At 41.4% G+C, this 17,386-nt stretch overlaps 1 protein-coding gene across 13 annotated transcripts in view; it reads left to right on the top strand.

Moving 5' to 3' along the window:
• LTBP1 (latent transforming growth factor beta binding protein 1) overlaps positions 1-17,134 on the top strand; it is a 424,584-nt gene extending 407,450 nt beyond the window's left edge. For all 13 annotated transcript variants that reach the window (XM_030857973.3, XM_030857970.3, XM_030857967.3 and 10 more), the window contains 3 exons: positions 8,429-8,551; positions 14,847-14,996; positions 16,152-17,134. In XM_030857973.3, coding sequence (XP_030713833.1) covers positions 8,429-8,551; positions 14,847-14,996; positions 16,152-16,333 — 455 coding nt within the window. In that variant the 3' untranslated portion in view covers positions 16,334-17,134. The remainder of the gene's footprint in view (positions 1-8,428; positions 8,552-14,846; positions 14,997-16,151) is intronic.
• The last annotated feature ends 252 nt before the right edge of the window (positions 17,135-17,386 follow it).

Genomic DNA, 17,386 nt, shown 5'->3' with positions numbered 1-17,386 from the left:
AGAGCAGGCATGCCTGGCAGAGGAAGGGTGAGGGAAATTTTATCTCCTCTCCCTTCATGCAGCAGACAGATTGTACCTCTTATGACTGTGAGGAAAGCATCTAGGAAGTGCTTAGGAAGCATGTTGGCATAAATCTGCAAGGAGCAGAAACTAGGATGATAATTATTTTGCTCAACATCAGTAGCCAGTGTCTTAAGAAGCAAATTACAAAAGATTAGCTCATTGGAAGGCTTCCAGGCACAACAAGGCCTTCTTTTATGCTTCCTTCTGAGCTTCAAGTCTCAGTGGCAAGCAGAGCTGTTATGAACAGTTGTGTTGGTTGTGCACTGTTCAACCCTAGAAGTTACCATTCACATCATAATCTTTCAGTGCCTACCAAGGTAGCCAAATAAATCATTGCCAGAGGGAAGAGTTACTAGGACTGTATCTGATTCTGAATAGATCCGGAGGGGAAGGTAAGAAGGGAGTTACTTCAGATTAAGATAAATAGCAATATATGAGCAAATCATAAAACAGAGTTACAGATCTTAAAACAGTTCAGTTTTGCTTTGCAGCTTTAGCTTATTTCCTATAATTAAATGGGATACATATTTATGAATAATCTATTAATTATGTTTAGCAGTACTTTAATGTTGCATTAATTACCTAGAACTTGCTTTTCAAATGACGATCCAGTAGTACATCTTTATTTCATAACCTTGAGGTCTATACTTCTGAATATTCATCAAGAGAGTTTTGAACAGCTTCAAAACTTAAGATACAATTACTTTTACCCTTAGATTTTAATAATTTAGTTTTATTAAAAGAAAACAATATTTTGAAATTTTAACCTGACTTGACCTTTGAATATCATTAAATTTCTCTGGACCTCCGTTTCCTCAGCAGGAAAATGAATGAGGTTAGACTGTCCATGATTACTTACAGTGCATTCAATTCCATGATTGTCAGTCGTCTGGAAACACCCGTGTGAGCATCACCTGAAGACAATAGCGCCATCTGGTGGTGATTATCTCATATTATAGCCCACAAGTTTCAGTGACAGATTGTCTTCCCAATATTTTGCAGCCTAATAGTAAAAATGTCTGCTTAGAATTGTAGAATATGTAAGCTAGAAAGGACCTTAAAGATCAACTAGTCTTGTTTTCTCATTTTACCAATTAAAAGTAGAAAGGTTAGATGAATACCAGACTTTAAAGAATACATTTTTTTGTTTCTCTTGACTTGACTTGTTTTTTAATTGGGATTAAATTCACATGACAAAGTTAAGCATTTTATAGTGAATAATTCAGTGGCATTTAGTATATTCCGTATGTTGTACAACATCCTCTTTAATCTTAAGCACATGTGTGGCTCAAATTTTCAAGTAATTCTTACTTGATTAATGCAAAAAACAGAAAAAACAAAATGTATTCCTTCCATATAATATTTATTTTATCTAATTGTTGACTTCTCAGATTGTCACTTCAGAGTAGTACTTAATGAGTAGGAAAGCAGGAAATGAAACAGTTTATCTGTCCTTCCAGTTGGAAAAATATGAAGTAGGTCAGCTTAGAAAATTAACATGTTGAACTTTCCTCGTATTTGCCTGTTCATTGCATTGTCCAGTCTTGTCTCTTATCGAATATTAGAAGTTACTTCATTCCTAATTTCCTCTGAGATTGGCTGAATGCAAGACTTAATGTTTTATTTCTAAAGCCCTGTTTACTTAGAAATAGAGGAAACCTTTCATGCAGTCCTTCCTGAGAAATTCATGTTATCAATCATTATTTTAAGGTTTTTATGCGTGGCATAATTTAATGCTGTTACAAGTCTATAAATTTTGAATCCAGGTTTTAGAAATGGATTTCTAAATGGAACCTCCATTGTTTTGGCATTCACACCCAACAAATCTCTCTCTCCAGTTATAGTCTGGCTACGTAAACAGCAGTGTGATGGAAGATGCTGGGAGTGACTGAACTTGGAAGGGGCAGCATTAGGTGAAGGTTGGGGGTGAGGGAACTTGATTGGTCTACAGCCTGTGAGTTTCCTTAGAGCATTAACATTTACAGGCGTCCCACAGAATGTAGACCCTGCCGAGACTAGACTTCATTACTTCCCTCTCCTCGACAAGTACAATTTAATTGAACATTAAGCAATTTGATCTCTTCCACCTAATAAATTGAGCAAATTCAATAAATATAAATCCTGCTAATGATAAAGCTGACCCTGGTGGGGCTGAGCTCACCAGCATTCACGGTTATTACTCTCCCTGGAATTTTAGTCAGAAATGCTTATTGCTGAACTAAGTACTTACCTGATACTTACAGTCTAGGGAATGTATTTAATAATTTTCTTCTAAGGGTTTCAGAAGGGCAGCTGTGGAATTGAAAGAGCATGGTTTTGCAGATAGACCAACAGAGTCAATCCTTCAACTAAGCTAGGACAGTTATGCTATAAATCTTAGCTTCCTTATCGGAAACAAAAGGAGCTAATTACAGTTATTTCATAGGATTCTGAGATTTAAAGGGAAAAGTGTGTGCAAAGGTACACAGCGCCTAGCACACAGGAGCTTAATAGTGCATGTTCGCCAACTTTCCTTTTTTCGATTGTTCTTTAGCAGGGATCGGTAGTAGGCAGCGTTTATGTGGTCCTTTCATTTCCCTAAGACTTTCTGATCTATTATATATGCCTATGACTCTGAGTTACCTTCCCTCCTCTGCTTCACCTGGCTGACCCCCTTCCTGTAGATGCTCATCTCCAAAGTGAAGGCTTCCCCAGCTCTTCCTGGCTGACTCTAGGCATTACCTCTTCTTCAAGCACTATTGCACATGTCAGTGTACGGTCGTTTTATCCTTCCTCTCTCTCTCTCCCAAACTCCACACTGCCTGTAATATTCTCAGCCTCTGGTTGGATGAGTGAGTCAATCACTGAATGGAGCAATGCACTGCCTTTAATGCTGCTAAGGCACAGTACCATAATCCTGTGCAATAGACACAGCTCAAAGGAAGGTATCTAGTCCGAAGAATAGGAAGCAGTAGGACTAGAACCCCGGGCTTTTGACTCTGGGTGCTTCTCTTTTTAGCAGGGGTCCCCAACCCCCAGGCCGCGGACTGGTACCGGGCCGCACAGCAGGAGGCGAGCGGCGGATGAGCGAGCGAAGCTTCATCTGCCGCTCCCCATCGCTCGCATCACCACCTGAACCTCCCCCCAGTCCGTGGAAAAATTGTCTTCCACGAAACCTGTCCCTGGTGCCACAGAGGTTGGGGACTGCTGCTTTTTCGGATACCTGATTTTCTCTCACCACTCAGCAAGTTTTAACATCAGGAAAGCAGGTTTACTAGCTGCTCACCAGGCACTGTGGATAAGAGTGTACTCTCTGAGAATAAGCATAAGCAGACAGACACCTAAACACATGTCCAGTTCCACAGGGTGTGGCATCAGCAGTAGAATCCTCTCTCTTACGTTCCTTCTTCTGTCATCAGTACTGGACGGTATGTTCTGTAAATGGTCAACGTTTTTCTAATTCCATAGCTTTTGCTAATTTCAAAGAAAAGTGCCAATTATACTACTGGCTCAGCATGCGCTCAGGTAAATATTCGTTCCATTCTCCCTGTCTCCTTCCTCCGTTTCCTGGTGTGTATGTTTTCCAAACACCATCATCAATTAATAGTACATGTGGAGGCCTGTAGGAAAAACACCTGATCTAGAAGTTTCAGTAAAATATGACCCATTTTTCCTTATGCATATGAATTGGTCCTTCTCCTTTTTTTGAAAATCATGCACTTCAAACTTTAGAGCACTAGGTTTTCATCCCTGATGTGTGGAGAACAAAATGCAGCCTCTTCATCATTTCTAAAAGCAGCTGAATTTAATCTGCCTCAGTCAGACTTCACCTCCCAGTTTCCTCACATGCCTGATTGGCATTGTGATGTGCGACTGTCCAGACCAGCCCTACAGATGTGTCTGTCATAAGGAAGGAGATTTCCTGCCAGGATATGATAATGTGCTTCCCATTGCTGCTGACAGCGGGGGCCCCAGACCTCTTGGCTCCAGGGGGGCAATTTTTAAACTTTTTTTTCAATTTAGTGTTAAAATCAAAGCAGTACCATCTGTCATGTGAATCTGCCATGGCAGGGAACTGAGCGTGATCCATGGCCTGGATCTTGTTTAGACCACGTAAGTGATGGCAGCCCACACCATCCCATGTGTGTCTTTCATAGCTTTGATCAAGAGCTTAGCATTTGTGCCTGCAGAGGTGAGGAGTGCAATGAGTGGGGGGACTTTGAGGTGTGAATATTTCTACTTCCTATTCATTTCACATTCATATTTGGCTAGATCCTGGACGGACACATTGTGTCCCAGAAATGGCATTTGCCTCACAAAGTACAAGCCCTGCTAAGCAGAGCTCTTCCTTTGCACCAAGCCCCAGACAACCAGGTGCTTAATTGTTGTCAACTTGCTTAAGGAGTGTCTTGCAGAAGGAAAGAAACTCTAGGGACAAAAAATGTGTTCATCTCGACATGTTGAGCTGGATGAAGTGGCAGCCAAGAGATTCTCATGGGCCGCCATCGGGAGCTGTGGCAACAGTTCAGGGATCTGCTATTCCCAGCTCCACAGCCTCAGCCAACCACAACTCACTGCCTCCCCAGCTGGACTATAGCCGTGACCCAGCCCTAGGGATAACCGAGGCCAAGTGCCGCCAAGCTCAGTGAGCTCTGGTGTGGCTCAGAGATCCAGCACATGTTAGAAAGGTGCATGTGCCCAGATCCTGGAGGAGACGCCTTACCCAGGATTCACTAGAAAACTCCACGATATTCCAGTTGTTGCCTTAAAAGATGATGAGAAACCTACTGGCTACTCAAGGCATTTCTAAAGGGGTCGAGCATATACTAACAACTGCTGAACATCAGTTTTTTCCCCCTGTATTTTGAGTTTTGTTGATCTAGTGTTATAATGTGTTGTTGCTGATACCTTATCACTGTCTGATCAAGTGATTAAATTTGCCCAGGCAGTCAATAATTTTTGAGATGAAGACATCTTTCTCTGTTTACTGAGTTGGAGTTTTCCTCCATCTATTTAAAAATTTCAGATCTTGAAACAATATCTAAAAACATCTGGAGACTGTGCTTTCATTGCTCTTAATTTATTGTACAGGTCTTTGCCCATTGACAACTACGTTTAAAGTTTTGCTAACACTATGTTATATCAATCATTCTGATACCGTCTTTGCAAATCCTCATTTATTGCCAGGTGTTCAGCAGGGACATGAGTGATTTTACCTTAAAAAAAATGTAACCTCCATTTTCTTGGTGCTTCAAAATTTATGAACAGTTCCATAACATCATCTCATTTTTTAATACACCAGTGACAGAGAGGCAAACAGGAATTATCCCCATGTGACAGATGTGAAAACTGAGGCTTGCCCACAGTTGCTAAGCTGGAAAGTAAGTGGTACAGCCAGGACTTGAGCCCCGGCTTCTGCCTCCGAAGCCCATGTTCTTTTCATTATCCCGTGCTCATTTCACCCGTGACCCTGGCCAAGAATGAGAGCAGATGTGTGCAATGGGAGAGGCAGCATGGATGGATTAGGATAGACCCATCATGCTCCCAGAAAAATAACTCAAAATGCATGTCCTGGTGTTGATGGGACTGTAGCACATCTTCAAATACAAAAGAGAGTAGTACATTTAATATAGAAATGATGTTTTGATAACTGACCAAAAATCTTGAAGTTTGGATTGGTAACGTGTTAGATAAAGTGAAGCAGCAAAGGACATTAAGCTCTAGAAACTTGAGAAAAATGCATGTCCAGGGATGAAGGGAGGGGAAGGAAGATGCAGCAAACCGCAGAGGGTCCCCCGCCCACTACTCTCCTCTGCTTCCCTTTACGGCCTGGGTCATGTCCAAAGCCTTTCTTAGGAACTACTTGGTAGTCCCCAAACACAGCTTACAGTTTGCTTTTGTGATGCCTTTGGGTAAACTCTTTTTAGAATCCCAAATATCTTCTATTAAGTAAATCCTTCTCATCTACTTAGTTTCAGGTCAAGTGTTCCTTTTCTAGGAAGCTGTCCCTAAACATCACACAGGAACAGAAGTCCATTCCTCCTCCACTCCTCTCCCATTTGATCCCTTCCTTTTGTGATGTTAGACGGTGAGAGCTTGGAGGGTGGAGACCAGGTCATTTCTTGGTGGAAGAGGCATGGTCTGGGGAAAAGCCATGGGCCCGGGACTTGAGAGCGAGACGCTGAAGAGGAGCGTATGCTGCTCAGCCACCTCTGGACTTAGGTTTGCAAAATAAGAGCATGAATTAATTTTTTTTAATATCCACTCTTGATCACAACTGTTGCCTGGATACAAAATGTTGTCTCCCTTTCAGATGTACAACAAATATATATAAAAAGTCATGAGAGGGCTTCCCTGGTGGCGCAGTGGTTGAGAGTCCGCCTGCCGATGCAGGGGACACGGGTTCGTGCCCCGGTCCGGGAAGATCCCACATGCCGCGGAGCGGCTGGGCCCGTGAGGCATGGCCGCTGAGCCTGCGCGTCCGGAGCCTGTGCTCCACAACGGGAGAGCCACAACAGTGAGAGGCCCGCGTACCGCCAAAAAAAAAAAAAGTCATGAGAGAAAATGACCTCAGTGTGTGAAACTTGTAAACATTTCTGCGATCTTGCCTTTGCAGGGAAATCCTTAATTCTTCGCTTTCAAACCTGAAGCAGAACTGACAACCATTTGTGTTCTCTTTGTTTGAAGCTTTGTTTTTGTGAGTCAACGGTCTTTTTCCAGGTTTAGCTATTTCCTTAATGAAATTAATATTTCTCATGAAGTGGTTTCGTGAGGAAGTGCTCGGCGATGTCTGGGATGGGGGTGTGCGCCATTCCTGGAATGCTTCCCACAAGAAGAATTTTAGGAAGGGGCAACCATGATCCTACCCTGTCTAGGGGTTCAGGGTCTTTTCTGCTTTTACGCTCCCGTTTTGCACTTTCGGGGAGAATGTGCGGGTGTGTGCACGTGCATGCATGCGCAGAAACACACATACCTCACACACACCTTTGACTCCTTTAAGAGGAAGGTGATGGAAGAAAGCCTTGAGAGTTCACACGCTTGCCTCAGTGCTTTTCTTTAGTTTTGTTACAGAAGGAACTAAAATAGAGGAAAACTCCTTCAATCTGTGGTCCAGGCAAGTGTGGCTGCTGCCTGGTGTGGCTGCCCTGAGTGTCCAGCCAGTCCTGGGGCTGGCTGACCTGCAGCTCTCAGTTCCGGCAGAGATGTTGAAGTCTAGGTAGCCCCAGAATTTTCACCAACTGCTAGATGAATCCTCAGGCAGTATATTTTCTATAAAATGTGCATTCAGAGCATGAAGATATCTCTTCTAAAGCTTTCCTCTCTAGACCTTCTAAATAACTCTGCTCCAAAGTACGGCTAAGAGCCCGAGGCCATGAAATGCACTGAAAGCACAATCATCCCCGAACATGTGGAGAACCAAGATCCCATGTGCTATAGGTGGGTCCTGTGAGGAGGACTAAAGGGGGAGTTAAGTCAGATGGCCATGGGAATGGGAATGTGGCCTCAAGAAGTGGTAACTGCAGATGAATTTAGCTAAGGTGCAGAAGAGGCAAAGACAAGAATTACAAAGGAGCTAAGGTAGATGTAGGAGAGGAAGAATGTTAAGTGTACCCCCCTTCAGCCGCATGATTGAGTTCAAGTATGGTGCTGCCTCATACCAGTTGTCGTTTAGCCACTCCATGCTTCTACTTCCCATTGGTAAAATGGAGATAATAGTAGCTTTTCATAGGGTGGTGTAAATATTTTACTGAATAATGTGTATTAAGTGCTTAAAACAGTATCTGGCACAGAGCAAACATTATACAACTCTTAGCTATTGTTACTAGTACCATTACGTCACTATTACTGTTATGATGAGATAATCATCACTGCTATAATGTTATTCATAAGGGACCAGGTCTTGAGTAGAGAAGTATAATAGTAGGGACTAAATTCAAATGGTACTTAGTTGCATCTTCATTTGGTTGTGTCTCATTTTTGGATCACCAGAGATGCACTTTTTTCTCTATTGAGTGGAAAAGTTTATCTCTGTATGAATGACTACTCTATACACTTTAAATGTTTTGATGAAAACACCTGATGGGTTCAGATAAAGCCATTCTTCCAAAAGGCTTGCAGCACTCTCCGATGGCTCATGTTTTCAGTCCTTTACTCTCCTGGGATACATTCTACCAACTGTTCAGCTACTGTGTTGGGTCTGCTGTTCAGAATCTTAATTATGCTGTACAGCATGAATTGTATGTGGATGAATAGAGCACCCATAAGGAATATTGAGATGTTTCAGGATCAGGGGTGTGTGTGGGAGATGGGGCACGTGGTGACTGGGTGCATCCAGGTGCGAGCAAACAGCGATGGTGTGTCACGTTCATTGTCATTTCCTTCTTAGATGACTATGCCCAGCTGTGTAACATCCCCGTCACGGGACGCCGGCAGCCATATGGACAGGATGCCTTGGTCGACTTCAGTGAACAGTACGCTCCCGAAGCTGATCCCTACTTCATTCAGGACCGTAAGCAACCTTTTTAGTTACTTTGGAACTAAATTGTGGTTCTGAAGTTTAGTCAGTGGTTCTCAAAATGTAGTCCCTGAGAACTTGTAAGAAATGCAAATTTGCGAGCTATGCTGTAGGCCTGCTGAATCAGATACCGGGGTGAGACCCACCAATCGGCTTTACCAGCCCTCTGAGTAAGCCCTACGTACACTCAAGTTTGAGAACCACCGGATCAGATTATGAGTCTCACTGGTGGGAATGCTATTACGTTTATTTTCTTTTATTTATTTATTTTTTGAGTTTTTATTTATTTTTATAAATTTATTTGTTTTTATTTTGGGCTGTGTTGGGTCTTTGTTCTGTGCACAGGCTTTCTCTAGTTGCAGCGAGTGGTGCGCGGGCTTCTCATTCTTGTGGCCTCTCCTGCTGCAGAGCACAGGCTCTAGAGCGCAGGCTCAGTAGTCGTGGCACATGGGCTTAGTGGCTCCGCGGCATGTGGGAATCTTCCCGGGCCAGGGATCGAACCCGTGTCCCCTGCATTGGCAGGCAGATTCCCACCCACTGTGCCACCAGGGAAGCCCTATTTATTTTTTTATACAGCAGGTTCTTATTAGTCATCAGTTTTACACACATCAGGGTATACATGTCAATCCCAATCTCCCATGCATCACACCACCACCCCAACCCGCCCCCCCACCACTTTCCCCCCTTGGTGTCCATACATTTGTTCTCTACATCTGTGTCTCTATTTCTGCCCTGCAAACCAGTTCATCTGTACCATTTTTCTAGGATCCAAATATATACGTTAATATATGATATTTTTCTCTTTCTGACTTACTTTACTCTGTATGAGAGTCTCTAGATCCATCCACGTCTCAACAAATGACCCAATTTCGTTCCTTTTTATAGCTGAGTAATATTCCATTGTATATATGTACCACATCTTCTTTATCCATTTGTCTGTCGATGGGCATTTAGGTTGCTTCCATGACCTGGCTATTGTAAATAGTGCTGCAGTGAACATTGGGGTGCATGTGTCTTTTTGAATTATGGTTTTCTCTGGGTATATGTCCAGTAGTGGGATTGCTGGATCATATGGGAATTCTATTTTTAGCTTTTTAAGGAACCTCCATACTGTTCTCCATAGTGGCTGTATCAATTTACATTCCCACTAACAGTGCAAGAGGGTTCCCTTTTCTCCACACCCTCTCTAGCATTTGTTGTTTGTAGATTTTCTGATGATGTCCATTCTAACTGGTGTGAGGTGATACCTCATTGTAGTTTTGATTTGCATTTCTCAATTAGTGATGTTGAGCTGCTTTTCATGTGCTTCTTGGCCATCTGTGTGTCTTTGGAGAAATGTCTATTTAGCTCTTCTGCCCGTTTTTGGATTGGGTTGTTTTTTTTTTTAATATTGAGCTGCATTAGCTGTTTATATATTTTGGAGATTAATCCTTTGTCCGTTGCTTCGTTTGCAAATATTTTATCCCATTCTGAGGGCTGTCTTTTCGTCTTGTTTATGGTTTCCTTTGCTGTGTAAAAGCTTTGAAGTTTCATTAGGTCCCATTTGTTTATTTTTGTTTTTATTTCCATTGCTCTAGGAGGTGGATCAAAAAATATCTTGCTGTGATTTATGTCAAAGAGTGTTCTTCCTATGATTTCCTCTAAGAGTTTTATAGCATCTGGTCTTACATTTAGGTCTCGAATCCATTTTGAGTTTATTTTTGTGTATGGTGTTAGGGAGTGTTCTCATTTCATTCTTTTACATGTAGCTGTCCAGTTTTCCCAGCACCACTTATTGAAGAGACTGTCTTGTATATCCTTGCCTCCTTTGTCATAGATTAGCTGACCACAGGTGTGTGGGTTTATCTCTGGGCTTTCTATCTTGTTCCATTAATCTATATTTCTGTTTTTGAGCCAGTACCATATTGTCCTGATTACTGTAGCTTTGTAGTATAGTACAAAGTCAGGGACTCTGATTCCTCCAGCTCTGCTTTTTTCCCTCAAGACTGCTTTGGCTATTCGGGGTCTTTTGTGTCTCCATATAAATTTTCAGATTTTTTGTTCTAGTTCTGCAAAAAATGCCATTGGTAATTTGATAGGGATTGCATTGAATCTGTAGATTGCTTTGGGATGTTTATTTTCTTTAAAGAAAATGTTATTTGTTATAACTTCCATGACAAAATCATTTTTTTACCCATGAAGTGGTGGCCTAGTTTAAGGGTCAGTTTTCTTGATAGCTTGGTTATTATATTGCAGTCTTTTTTCATACAAGGAAATGGTAAATATTAACTGTACTGAGTTGATTTTTTTTAACATCTTTATTGTAGTTGCTTTACAATGTTGTTGTGTTAGTTTCTGCTGTATAACAAAGTGAATCAGCTATACGTATACATATATCCCAATATCCCCTTCCCTCTTGGTCTCCCTCCCACCCTCCCTATCCCACCTCTCTAGGTGGTCACATAGCACTGAGCTGATCACCCTGTGCTATGCAGCTGCTTCCCACTAGCTATCTACTTACATTTGGTAGTGTATATATGTCAATGCCTCTCTCTCATTTCATCCCAGTTTACCCTTCCCCCTCCCCATGTCCTCAAGTCCATTCTCTTAGAATGGGAGATAAAACGATTGCTCTCCTGGTCAGAGATTAATCTTTAGAATTCACTTGTGAGGGGGTTTATTAAGTAAGAAAGGATGTGTGATGCTTTTCCTGGATTTGTGAGCAGACTTTTCAAATGGGAGGTGGAGTGTGTATGTGTGAATCCTGTTCCCATTTAGAAAGTAAATGCCTAAATGTACAACCAGAGTGTCCCGGATATGAAGCCACATAAGCTAAATATGTCTGTGGGAGAGACCAGAGCTTTCACATACAGACTAATTATGTGAAGTCTGAAAAATGGGATGGTACAAATTGAAATATCAGTAGATAATGGGTTGTCTGCCTTCAAGAATGGGACTAGAGCAGTGGCGTCCAGGTGCCTGTTCCACATCCTACATAGGGGGCCTCATTGCAGCAAGTGAAGCTGCTCCAGATTTTCAAGACAGAATCCCTGCAGACCAGGTAGTTGGGGTTAGGACTTCGGGGACACTGCTGAAATTATAAAATACAGCAATGCTCTTCTTTCTTTGGGACCTTTCACCTGTGCACAAAGCAAACTAGCTGTGACCTGGGTCCTGAGGAGCAACACAAGCTTTGTGGCTGCCTCTGGAGCTACTTCAGTTCTGAGCCAAAGAGTGTTTTCCTCCTTTCCCTTCCCTCCTTTTGTTTTTTAAAGTATGCAGTATATTGATCCTTCAGCCAAATTAAAACTGCTTTAAAATTTACGTGAAAACAGCATTCTATTAAATCAGCTGGGTTGGGTCTTCTAGACCTGAGTGGATCTAGAGCATTGCCAGCATCCAGAAGGACCCCTGGTTCCCCTTTTCCCAGCCACCCTCCCACCCCCTCAGGGTAACCACTATCCTAACACCTTAGATCAGTGGTCCCCAACCTTTTTGGCACCAGGGACCGGTTTTGTGGAAGACAATTTTTCCACAGATGTGGGGGGGGGGCGTGGTTGCAGGATGATTCAAGCTCATTACATTCATTGTGCACATTATTACATTGTAATATATAATGAAATAATTATACACCTCACCATAATGCTAACAGGAGGTGGAGCTCAGGCAGTAATGCGAGCAATGGGGAGCGGCAGATGAAGCGCCACTCACTTGCCCACTGCTCACCTCCTGCTGTGCGGCCCAGTTCCTAACAGGCCATGGACCAGTACCGGTCTGTAGCCCAGGGGTTGGGGACCCCTGCCTTAGGTTTTCTTTAATCAACCACAAATAATCATGCACTACTTCAAGAAATGTGCTTAAATACATTGACAGCTATAAGCCTGTGCCCTTATGATTTCTACACTTCTGTGTATATATTTATAGGTCAGTAAACATTTACTTTAAAAAAAAGGGAGAAGAAATATTAAAGTTGCAAGAAAGTACAGTTTGCCTGCCCCATAAATTGAAAATACCTGCCCCATAAATCCAAAATACCAGGGTAAATCTACATGTAACTCTGACGCAATCCCATGGCTTGTGTGTGCAGCCTCTAATGCATTATAGTTCAGATGCCAGGAATTTTAATGGTGAAGTGTTCTGGCTTATGTAGTTTTTTTTTAAGCTGTCATTGCTTTAAAACTTTTAAAATTCACTACAAATGTTAAGAAATAAGCATGTTGGTATCAGGTCAATTTCCTGTTCAGCAACATAGGAAGTTGCAGATGCAGTTCGAAGACCCCCCAGGTTTGACTATGTAACGGCCTTTAAATTTCTTACAAGTTGCAGAGAAATAGCTCCTCCTTCCTAGACCAGGATCAAAGGCTCTCTGGCCCTACTGAAGACATAAAATCGTATGAGGTAAGATAGTAAAAGAGAGGCTGAACCACACCACCTTTATTATTCATCATCTTGTGCCTCTCTGTTGAAGAAAGTTGGGCTAATGACTGGTGTCACCTTTAGTTAGAGCAGTATTTCTAAAACTGGAATTTTCTAGAGCAGAGATCAACTTTTTCTATAAATGGCCAGATAGTAAAATTTGTAGGCTTTGCAGGCTATATAGTCTCTTTTGTAGCTATTCAACTGTGCTCTGGAATCAGGAAAGCAGCCACAGACAGATATTAGCAAATAGGTGAGGCTGTGTTCCAGTAAACTTCATTTATAAAAATAGGTAGCAGGCCCACTTTAGAGCACGGGCTGTCCTTTGCTGACTGCTGTTGTTTTAGAGTCCTGTAGAAGTATTTTGGGGAGTCTGATTAATGCGTGTGTAGGAGTTTCAAATTTTAATTTCATGTTTTAACTTCTATAATAAACATAATTTTACTAGTTAAAATGGACTTTACTGTGTTACCTGGACTTTGAAATATTTCCATAGGTTGACTTTCTTGTCAATATTTCTCAAACTGGCTTCAGGATCTGCTGACAGTCTTGATGCCCAGTCGTATTTTTTTTCCTTTTTAGATGCATTACTTAATTTTTATAATCATTGTTAGACCTTACAGCCCTGCATAAGAAATGATATTTTGCTGCCCCCTGCAGTTCAACTGGAGAATTACTTCAAAGGTCAGATGTAGAGTTCTGACCCTAGGTTGATTTTTTTTTTTCCCCTTAAAAGCTAATACGTGGGGCTTCCCTGGTGGTGCAGTGGTTAAGAATCTGCCTGCGAATGCAGGGGACACAGGTTCAAGCCCTGGTCCAGGAAGATCCCACATGCTGCGGAGCAACTAAGCCTGTGCGCCACAATGACTGAGCCTGTGCTCTAGAGCCCTAGAGCCCATGAGCCACAACTGCTGAAGCCTGCGCTAGAGCCCGTGCTCTGCAACGAGAGAAGCCACTGCAATGAGAAGCCCACACACTGCAACGAAGAGTAGCCCACACTCGCTGCAACTACAGAAAACCTTGCACAGCAATGAAGACCCAACACAGCCAAAAACAAATTTATAAAAAAAAAAAGCAAATACATGCTGCCTTCAGAAGGTGGGGGAGAGGATAAGACCCCCACATCAACAGTGTGTTTGGGTCACCGTGGATTTACAACTTTCTAGAAACAGAGGAAAATATTCTTGATGCCTGGCTACATTGTTTTTGTACTACTAAACTCTAGCTCCGAATCAGTTTAAAGATATCTAAAAAAAAAAGAGCCAAACAAGAGCTTCTTTGTTTCTTTAAAAGAATTTTGGTTTTCTAAACAGAAATATGTATTTCTCGTTTATCAGGATGTTGTGAGTTCCTTTTACTGCCTTTATCCTTTGATCCCCCAAGAGCCCTTTTGTAAGGCTCATTCCAAAGCCAGAGCAAACAGACCTCACGTGGCAAGCCAGCCTGGGTTTTCTCCGCTCCTGGGAACTCCCCATGAAAGAGCACTGCCTCCAATGCTGTGCATCTTAGCAAATGTCTACTCTCATAGTGAGTTCCATCGGTTCTATCCTGAAAGATGTTCTGACATTTACCCTACTGAGAACTCAGGAAATTTAAAATCTTAGACAAAAAAATTTTAACAATTAAGGGCAAAAAAATACCCTACTTGCTGTATCATTTTATGTGGTTTTAGTGTAGAACAACAGAATTCAAGATGTGGGGCTAATCTGTACAACCTACACAAGATTGGTAATAGTTTGCTTAATATCGTGTACAGATATAGTCACTTAAATTTTAATGCTATCTTTAAGGAATGGGAAATATGTATGTATGATGAACCATAACCTTAATGATCATAAAAAACAGTGTAAGAGGTTGAAAATTTGTAACTTGCCTCCTGTCCTTTCCCTTCCAGGTTTTTTAAATAGCTTTGAGGAGTTGCAGGCTGAAGAATGTGGCATCCTCAACGGCTGTGAAAACGGGCGCTGTGTCAGGGTGCAGGAAGGTTACACCTGCGATTGCTTTGATGGGTATCACTTGGATATGGCCAAGATGACCTGTGTTGGTAAGAATCATATGTATTTGATGGGAAATTACTCTTTTCCTGAATGCCCTGTGGCTGGACCTCAGACAATCTAGTACATTTAAGATTTGCAGAGTTTCAGTTTGGGAAGATGAGAAAAGTTCTGGAGATGGACAGTGGTGACGATTACACAAAAATGTGAAGGTACTTAATGCCACTGGACTCTCCACTCAAAAGTGGTTAAAATGGTCAATTTTATGTTCCATATATTTTACCACAAATTTTTAAAAAGTTGGTATTTAAGAATTCATATAAATGGTACATACCTATGGAGGAAAGGCCAGAAAGTTTGGGGTAATTAGTTTGACTCTTTTAAATTGAGCTTTTGACTCTGCAGCAAATGTTTTCCCTGAATACCTGACACCAGCAAGAGGGGAATATAGATGAAAAAGAAAATACAACTTCCATTTTAGAGAAAGTTCTTTTCATAACTCTCACGTTGCCTTCCCTCTTACTTTTAAGAGAAGAGTAAAAATATGTTTATCCTTACCGTGTGATTGAGGATGTGTTCCTGAGCCTGCTGGCCTCCTTGCTAAATGACCCTTGACTTGTAGCATTTTTTTCCTCTATTTTTGTGGCTGTTTTGCTCTGTCGTGTAGTTTCCCCACTTCAATTTTGTTAGTCCCAATCTGAAGTGGGTCTAAAAAAAAAGGTAACCTGGGTTATTAAAGGTGTTTCAACTGCATAGAGCCTTTCTTTCCTGTGGAAAGAAATCTAAGAAAGTAACTTAAACCTTTTGAGAGGCTGCTCAGAGGCTCTCTTTATTTCTCTTGACAACCTAACAAACAGTTCTTCGGCATGTGCAGAGAGGAATTTAGAAGTAGGATAGTTGTTCCAGCTTCCTTAAGGTTTGACTATAAAAAGTCAAGCTGACAAAATGGTCCCTGTTGTGTTAAATAACAAACAGGGAAAGAAATTCTAGAACCTCCTGGATAATCACCTTTTTAAGATCTATAAAGTAGTATTTCTCTTGCATGTAATTGAAAGACAATAATGGGAAAGACTGCAGTTTACTGGGGGGAGAGCACAGAACAGCCAGGCTGTGTTCAGGCCGGATGCCTAAGGTAGGGTGTAGATTGCATTTCCTCCTGGAGCAATGTTGAAGCTTGCTAACCTGCGTGGTTTGGCTTATTGCAGATGTCAACGAATGTGATGAGTTGAACAACCGGATGTCTCTCTGCAAGAATGCCAAGTGTATCAACACGGAAGGTTCCTATAAGTGTGTGTGTCTGCCCGGCTTTGTACCTTCCGACAAGCCAAACTACTGCACTCCATTGAATACCGCCTTGAATTTAGAAAAAGACAGTGACCTGGAGTAAAAGTGAAGCTACATAACCTAAACCTGTATACTCTGCACTGTGTAAAGGAGAAAGAGAAATGTATTATACTTCAGACATTTCACTTGACCCAGAATGTTGGAAATATGGAAACATCATGGAATTGTATATCCTCAGAAGCGAAAGGATTCAGTGTGAGCCTGACTTGTGTGACAGACCAAATGGACATTTCTCTGAAAAAACAGTATATATAGTCTGTTCATATGTAAAATTCAGTGGAAAAGAGGCAGAACAGTGCTATTATTTTAAACAGAAGGTTGTATTATTATGTTTTTTGTTTTGATATTTTTTACTATTGCTTGATTAAATCTGGCATTTAAATAGTGGTGGAAATATTTTATATAATTTTCATTTTTTGGTTATGCAGTTCCTTGGCTACTGTTTCTTTCAAATGTCAAGTGCAAAAGCCTTTGATAAAATATTGTTTAAACTATTATAAGTATTGTTACACAGGGTTATGCTATTCCTGGTCTGGAACATTTTTAAAATCCAAATTGTCCTGTGGAGCAGGCAGTGATTAATTGTTTCAAAACTTTTATACACATTTGGAGAAAAGTACTTTATATTTACAATGTGGTATCTGATTTTAATGTCCATTTTTAGCCAAGCTGCTGGTAGGTGTTCATTGGATCCCTTTCCTACAAATGGAAGAACTAATGAGCTTACATTAGTGTTTGTTACAATGTGTAAAGTAGGACCAGCAAATTTTAAAACTTGATGATCCCAATATATTTACCATTGTATGTTAAAGCAAAATAAATCACCATTTTTTTAGAAAATTTCTACATCCGAGTAATGTCAATGACCATGTGCACACAAGTTGTTCCCGACCACCCCACTCTATCAATGGTCTTCTATGAATGTAGAGTGTTTTACAGGTTAATTATTACATTTGTTAGATACTGTTATGGGTGGAATTGTGTCCCTGGAATTCATGTTGAGTCATGTCCCCTCAGTACCTCAGACTATGACTGTATTTTTAGATGAGCTAATTAAGGTTGAAGAAGGTCACCGGGGTGGGCCCTAATCCAATAG

This window comes from Globicephala melas, chromosome 12 (genome assembly GCF_963455315.2).
Source record: "Globicephala melas chromosome 12, mGloMel1.2, whole genome shotgun sequence".
NCBI lineage: Eukaryota > Metazoa > Chordata > Mammalia > Artiodactyla > Delphinidae > Globicephala > Globicephala melas.
This window is presented reverse-complemented; position numbering and strand designations above follow the sequence as displayed.